Below are 7,500 nucleotides of genomic sequence, written 5' to 3'. Positions count from 1 at the left end.
CCAGAATAAAGGTGCCCAGGAGCAAGCTGGGGGAAGTCACAGTGAGGGAGAACCCAAGAACCCTGGTGGTGGGCCAGATGGGGTTGCCAGCCATTCCTCCAGTAGCAGGTGTATGGGGAGAGAGACCCAGGTCAACGGCCCACCTTCTCTGCCCATCCCTGGCTGGGTCCTACCCTTTGCAGAGGCTAAGCCTTAAAGCATCCATGTAGCCCTAGCTACCCACTGCCTTTGGAGGTCCCAGGCATAAGGAGAGGTGGCAATATGTGTGGGAAGCCAGTGATTATGTTCTTTGTTCTAGGCTGGAAGCTAAACCCTGTGGTAGGAGCAGTCTATGGGCCTGAATTCTATGCAGGTAATGGCTGGGAGGATGGGAGCAAGTGGGATGGGGGTAGGTGGGGCAAGCGGGGCTGTAAAACCTTGGCCCTCTCTTCGCTTCCCCTCTCCCACTCTCTTGTGCCCCCTTCTGCAGTGACCAGTTTCCCATACCCCACCACGGGCACCGCCGTCGCCTACAGGGGTGCGCACCTGCGGGGCCGGGGCCGTGCTGCCTATAATCCATTTCGAGCTGCGCCACCTCCGCCCCCCATTCCAGCTTATGGAGCGTGAGTACCTGGAAGGGGGAGCTGAAGGAAAGCCAGGGGGGCGTGGGCGTGGGCGTGGGAGGCAATTAAGGGGGCTCAGCAGCCCTTCCAGAACCGTGGGGCAGGACCGGTGGGGACCTCAGAACCCAGGGCTGCATCTGCCTGCACCATCAGCACCCCAGCATGGGGGACACCTCCAGGGCTGGCTGGCCTCTGAGGGGCTATCAGCAGGGCATCTGAATGTTAAGTGGGGTGTGTGCCCTCGGGTCCAGCAAGTGCTTTGTGGGGGGCTCTCATTGGTCCATTCCCTGGGGTCCTGCCCTCTACTGCTGAAGGGGACGGCTGCCTGGGGGTGGGGTGGGGGGATAGCAGGAGCGGGCTGATGGGCCCCTGGGTTCTGGGAGAAAGGAGCTGACCAGCAAGGGTGTTACTCTATTGTTATACCAAACAGGGCACTGGAACAAACGCTTGTTAAAATGCCAGTCCCGTGGGCGGGGCTGGCACCGTGCCCCCTCCCTCCTCAGCAGACACCGGAGCCGGCCTACCCCACCTCTCCAGCGTTCCCACCACTCTCTTGTCCGTTTGCTTCCAGGGTCGTGTATCAGGATGGATTTTATGGTGCTGAGATTTATGTAAGTGTAGCCCTGGGGAGGGAGAGGGCTAATCCAGCACTCTGTGTCCATGAGAAGTCCGTCTGCCCTTTCCAGCCTCCTGCCCTTTGGACTCGGTGCTTGTGCACCAGTGTACATAGACCCGCGGCGTCTCTAGAGACGCCAACACACCTCAGTCTGGGTAATCTGTCCTTACCTCGGCCGTTGCTAATGGCTACATGTCCTAGGAGCCCTGTAGCAGGGGGTTATATGTGGGACATCGAGTGGCCCTCTCCCATCCCTAGTCATACTAAGAGTGGCATCCGAGAACACTCTTGCCTTGTGGAGGCCCTGAGAGAGACCAGAGGCAGGCCCGGGGTGCTCATTATCTCTGGGTGAGGTTCTGTGCCTCGCTCTCCCTTTGAAAATGTGCTCGTCACTTTCTGTGGCTCTGAACCCTCGCTGAGCATCCCATAGAACGAACCTGGCTGTGCCTGGGCCCTGGGCAGCTCTCTGTAGCTATCCACTGTCCAAGGCTAAGGCATTATCTGAACCAACCCCTTCCAGGACCCCTTCATGCTTCCTGGGATTCCAGACTGTCCAGAGTCACCTGTGGGTTTCCTGTAACTGTCAGCATCAAGATGTAGCTGGTCAGTTGGCACTTAGTGTGTGCCAGGGCCAGCAAGCAACCAGAGATGCAATCGGTGCCCATTAGTATGCATTGAAATTATAAATGGTTGTGAGGAAGGAAGGAAGGAAGGGAGGGAGGGAGGGACAACCCTGCCTCATCTTGAATAGTGAAGTCCTCAGACCACCCCATCAGACCTACAAACCAGGTTCTCGGACCAGGACCACCTAAGCCACCCCATGCCAAGGTGGGAGTGCAAGGTCAGGCCCAGGAGGCCTGAGGAGGTCTGCAGCCCCTCCTAAGGGTCTGGCCCTGCTGGGTCTACGTTCTCCAGTTTCTCTGGCTCTGCTTCAACAAGAATGAGCCTCTCTAAATCTGTCTGCCATGTCTCCTTCCACCTCCCCTGCAGGGAGGCTATGCAGCTTACAGATATGCTCAGCCAGCCGCCGCCGCCGCCGCAGCAGCTTACAGTGACAGGTAAGGCTAGTCGCTGCAGGCTGCACCGGGTGGCGGTGGGCTCTTTGGAGGGTGGATCCAGACAGCCAGGACGTCTCACCCACCACACAGGACCTGTGGGTGCCCGTGTCTGGTGAGAGCAGGGTCTGGAAGGGAAGCAAATCCAGACTGAGCTCAGAGATCCATGAACCCGGGAGCCCCTCCCTGACTGGTCACCTTCCAGCTCTGGCAGCAGCTAACACCTGACTCTCGAGATCGGGGTTAACGGCTCTCAGGTCCCCTTACAAGGAAAGCCACTGGGTGCTTCCATTCGGCCTCTGGAAATAGTCCAGTTTATGTATCTGGGAGCACCCAGCCCTTCCTCCACCCAGCTGTGAACATGCTCAGAAATAAGTCTGTCCTGGCTTGCTTTGTTCAGGGGTCAGTCCCCGATGGAGGCTGAGTCTAGTGCTTCCCTTCCCTTAGACTCTCGGCCTGGTAGCTTCAGAGCTCCTGTTTGGGCCATATAGTCGATCTGCCTATAGGAAGCTGTCACACTTGTCCATGTGTCCTGGTGGCCTGGGAGCTGCTACAACTCTCGAGGAGTTGGTGGAACCCTCCAATCCATGCCCTCCATCCGGCTTGTTACCCCACCTTGTAAAATGTACAAGGCACATGTGACCCAGGCCTGTCCTCTAAGAACTTGTCACAGCACAGATTAAGTGAACAGAAGGTCACCTGAGTCAAGAGTGCCCACTCTTGGGTCCTAACGTTCCTGGTCCCCACCTCCATCTCCCTCTTCTTTCAAACCTTTTCCTCAGCTCTTAGCCCTAAGTCTTGCTCAGGGCAGAGTCCAAGGACGGGGAGGGAGCACCAGTCCCTCCGTGTGTCACCAAACGAATGGGGTATTCTGCTAAACCTTCCTTTCAAACAAGAAGGAAGGTCAGGCACCTGAGAGGGTCTCCTGGGGGAGGAGGGGCTCGTGGGAAGGAGGCTGGCCTGTCAGCTGCTGCCTGCTTCAGCCACCCCTCTCCTGCACCCCCTCCCTGCTCTTCCGTAGTTATGGTAGAGTCTATGCAGCCGCTGATCCATACCATCACACCATCGGCCCCACAGCAACCTACAGCATCGGAACCATGGTAAGAAGAGCCGCCAGTAAAGAGGAGGAGATCCATCCTGTAATGGGCGGGCTGAGGCTGGGGGAGAGGCCAAGACCTCTAGCCTAGTTCTGGAGACTTGGGAAGGACCATTGAGAGGGAGGGGCCAACCCTCCACGATGACCACACCTCTGGGAAGCATAATGACTAGTCCTGTCTAGGTCCCTCCATTCCCAGTGTCAGGAAAGCAGAGGAAATCAGCCAAGGCCTTTCCTCCAGGCAGGGGCTCTAGAGGCCTGGCAGTTTGGGCAGATGTCACCCCTTTGTCCCAGGGGAGGTGCCTGAGGTTAACCCCTCGAGGTTCCATTCTCACCCAGCTGGGGGCTAAAGCAGAGCAACGCTCTCTCAGAAAACCCTCTTCCTAGCCTGCCCTGGGACACTGAGAATATGAGTCCCCAGCAGGGTGGGAGAGTCAGTGGGTTGCTGTGGACACTGAGAATATGGGTCCCCAGCAGGGTGGGAGAGTCGGTGGGTTGCTGTGTCCGTGTGTGTGTGTCTGTGTGTATGTGTGTGTGCGCCCAGACGTCAACACAGCCCGGCCCCTCTGTGCCCCAGTCTGTGTCCAGTGAACACCTACTTCCTGTGCTGCTACACCCCAGGGATGTTGTGTGTTTTTAGCTTGGCATCCAGCATCAAAGATGAAAACATTTGGGGGACGTAAAGAGAGAGAGGGCTGAGAGGCAGCATGGATTTTTTTTTTCTACCTCCCTTGGTTTTGATCAGTCCCTTGGAATTTTTGCCTTTGCTGATTTTTAAAAAGGCCCAGACATCCTGAGCGGGCCTGTAGGGGCTCTAGCTAGGAGGGTGCCACAGCCATACAGGAAGAGACCAGGGACTGGGCCTTGAAGGCCCAGACTGCCTGCAGAGCTTCAGACAGCTGCTAGCCAAACGCTGCCTCTGGCTCCTGGGGCCCTCTTGTTTCCCGTTTATTTCATTTTCAATGCTTCAGAGGCTTTCTCCAACTTTTTCCTCCTGTGTTTGCCATTTTCTTCCCATCTCCTGCAAAACCTAGGCCTGGGGGTGGGAGACTCCACAGACAGTTCTCTGGCAGGACATAGAGGCGAACCTAGGAAGCCCTGGGAGGCTCAGATGTCGGGCAGGAGCTGTGACCAGCAAGTGTGGCTCCAAAGCTCCAGCCTAGGAACCCTGTCAGGATCGTCCTGGCTTACCCTGCAGGCATGAAGAGATCACATTTAGATGCCCTCCACCAGAGGGCACAGTGGGCTCAGCAGAAGCCCCGAGAAGTGGCACAGAGACAGTATAAAAGTCTGCAAGAGAGCCCCGTCCCTCCCAGCCCCAAGACCACCACCACAGGGAGACTAGGCCCCAGGCTGCCAGGACAACCTGAAGCCCATTCTTCCCAAAGAAACTCCGTTGGGGAAAAGAAGTCGGGACTTAGCTATTTCTTTTTCTTTCTTTTTTTTTTCCTTATTTTTTTTTTTTTATCTTTTTGATTTTTTCCTCCCGATGCCAAAAGATGGTACTGATTGGCTGTTTTTCATCTTTGATGTTGCAGGCTAGCCTCTGCCGAGGAGGGTACAGCCGCTTCACCCCCTACTAGCAAGAGACCCCCTCACAGCATTCACACTACAGCTTATTCCAAACCAAACCGTACAGTCCCAACACCAGGCACAACCGCCCGGAGGACAGTGCGCCCCTCCCAGTCAGCGACCAGCAAGCTGACCCTCTGCGACTCTAAAGTCCATAGATTTTTACCTCCAGCCAGCTGGTCTCCCCACCCCACCCATGCTGGTGTGTGTGTCTCTGACCCTGGTTTTCCTGTATGTCTGAACCTTGGTTTCCTATCTTGACGTTGTTGTACGAGCCACTTCAGGTATGGTATGCATACAGCGGGAGCCAGGCCGGGGGGACAGCAAGGTGCCCTGCCAGGGTCATGCCCAGGCCTCAGGGCAGCACGGGCCCTTGGGGCTCCAGAAGTGCCAGGCCAAGCCTCGCTCAGAGCCACCTCGGGCAGCCCCTGCAAACCTGGCCACCCGGGGTTTGATAGCTGACAGAGGAGTTCCAGGCCTAGTCAGGGGGATCCTCCCAGCAGTTGGGGCTTCCACCCACCTTTCACACGGAATATCAGGAATAGCTGCATCCCCTCTCTGGACTTCCACTCAGCTGAAGTTAACGTTTCTATAAGAGTTTACTAAAGAGCTTCCTGTCCAAGTTGTCACAAGCACACCATTCTGTGTGCAATGCTGCTGTGGTCAGCTGGCCCTGGGTCCCCTTACAGTCGTGGAAATGTCCCCAAGGTCTCACCCTGCATTGCCTGTGGACCTGGAGACCCTCCCTGAGCCTGACCACCCTCAGGCTCCTGGAGCTGATGGCTCTGAGTATCTATTTTTGACCTACACAGCCACCCCACCCATCTCCAAAACCCAACATACTTTTTGTCGCGGTCCATTCCAGGAAAAGGAAGGGTTCCTGGAGTCAGGCCAGGGACACAGAATCAGCTTTCTCCTCTGGCCTCCCTGCAGCCACCAAGCCTCAGTGAACATGTGTGTGCCTCTGTGGCCTGTGGGGGCCCACCTAGCTCCACTGCCTAGAGTCCCAGAAAGGATGCCAGTCGGTACCCGACGTCAGGCTGGAACCCTAGGGAACTAGCAGATGCTAACCCCTCCACTCTGGGGGTTCAGGGCCACAAGATGACCAAAGTTGCAAGTCCCATCAAGCCCCGTTGTGGATAGAGCCGTGCTCCCTCTCCTCCACGTTTGCAGCTCTCTTCCACCATACCCTGCCCTCTACCCGATCAGACATCATCTGCTCTCAGCCCTGCCCATGTGGTGTGGTCCCAGAAGCTGTGGTGGGAGTATGGGCAGGATGGGGGTGTGTGGCCTCAGGGCAGGTTTAGGGGAGGTGTGGCTTCAGGTCGGACCCCAGATCACAGGCACGGGTGGCCCCCCGCATGCTGCAGCCACCCCTCGGAAACCTCAAGCCCTCGTTTCTGTTTCTGTTGTAGTGAAACCTCCCACCGTCTCCTTCTCGGACCATGAAGGGCAAAAACAAAAAAACAAAAAAAATCACAAAACAAAAAACAAAACAAAAAAAGATGTTAAGATCCAAGCAACAACAACAAAACAACAACAAAAAAAATACCAACCAAACCAAGAGGCATCCAATCAAGTCCAAGTCCACGTCTGGCGTACACCCGCACCGAGGGAGCTCGTCCCCCAGGGGGCGCCGGAGAGTGGCTTTGCCTGGCTGGCGGTGCAGTGGGGACGCGGCCTGGCACTGGGGAAGACCTGGAGGGGAAACGTGGCCAGTGGGTGTGGGGCGGGGGAAGAGGGCGGGGGGCTTCGGTATCTATCCAGTCTTCCTTCCCCACCCTGCTCCCCAGACAGGGGGTTCCTAGGGTGGACCAGGCCCCTGAGAAGGAGTGGCTAGCTCACTTGGGCTATCGCCTGCTGAGCCCTCAAGGGGCTGGAACAGTTAGGGGCCAGCGGCTTATCACTCATCCCAGGTCTCCAGCCTGGCCTCATTGAATGTTGCTGCCAGTGCCGTCAGCTATCCAACCAGCCGCCCTGGGTTCCAACTCCCAATGCAAAGGGCTGACATGGCTCCAGAACTCTGGGGCACCCCATGCTCCGCTCCCCTATGTGAGAAAGCTTCCAGCTACAACGAACAAAGAAAGCCCAGCCAGCGAGGACCCAGTCCTCACGCTGTGAACGTGGACAGGTGGGCCCTCGGGCACAGGGTTGTTTGTCGTGGCAGCCTCCCTGAAGGAGGCGCTGTGGGCTCGAAGGCCAGCCTCAGCTGTCTGCTAGGACCCAGCCCTCCTTTCCACTCCCTTCTGTAGGCTCGGTTCTGCTGGGGAGTGGGGAATGAGACGGGCCAGCCCTGCGCTGCACCTCGAGGTTGGGAGTCAAGGTGCTGTTTGTCGGAAGGCCACAGTCAGAGCAGGACCCCTGGGAAAGACAAGAGATGGGGAAGGCCTGGGCTGGCCCTGCCACAGGGAAGGCCGGCTGGGCTGCAGCCCGTTTGCTTCCTGGGCAGGTGAAGTGCGGGAGTCACGGGAAAGCAGCAGGCCCAGTGGATGGAACAGGGAAGAAGAGGTATCAGGAAGCCGCTGGGCAAGGCAGGGATAGGTGGAGTAGGGTTAACAG

General features: G+C 57.2%; 1 protein-coding gene across 13 annotated transcripts in view; it reads left to right on the top strand.

The window, feature by feature from the left end:
• Positions 1-7,500, top strand: part of Rbfox3 (RNA binding fox-1 homolog 3) — a 436,622-nt gene that overhangs the window by 428,742 nt on the left and 380 nt on the right. For 5 of the 13 annotated variants that reach the window (XM_031355184.1, XM_031355188.1, XM_031355183.1 and 2 more), the window contains 6 exons: positions 299-352; positions 470-602; positions 1,033-1,213; positions 2,209-2,276; positions 3,295-3,373; positions 4,908-7,500. In XM_031355184.1, the coding sequence (XP_031211044.1) occupies positions 299-352; positions 470-602; positions 1,033-1,213; positions 2,209-2,276; positions 3,295-3,373; positions 4,908-4,952 (560 nt within the window). In that variant the 3' untranslated portion in view covers positions 4,953-7,500. Of the gene's footprint in view, positions 1-298; positions 603-1,032; positions 1,214-2,208; positions 2,277-3,294; positions 3,374-4,907 lie in introns of all 13 variants that reach the window. The other 8 variants (XM_031355193.1, XM_031355192.1, XM_031355186.1 and 5 more) reach the window with 4 other exon arrangements.

The sequence above is a fragment of the Mastomys coucha genome, unplaced genomic scaffold (genome assembly GCF_008632895.1).
Source record: "Mastomys coucha isolate ucsf_1 unplaced genomic scaffold, UCSF_Mcou_1 pScaffold5, whole genome shotgun sequence".
Classification (NCBI taxonomy): domain Eukaryota; kingdom Metazoa; phylum Chordata; class Mammalia; order Rodentia; family Muridae; genus Mastomys; species Mastomys coucha.
Note: the sequence above shows the minus strand (reverse complement) of the source record. Positions and strands in the feature narration are given on the sequence as shown.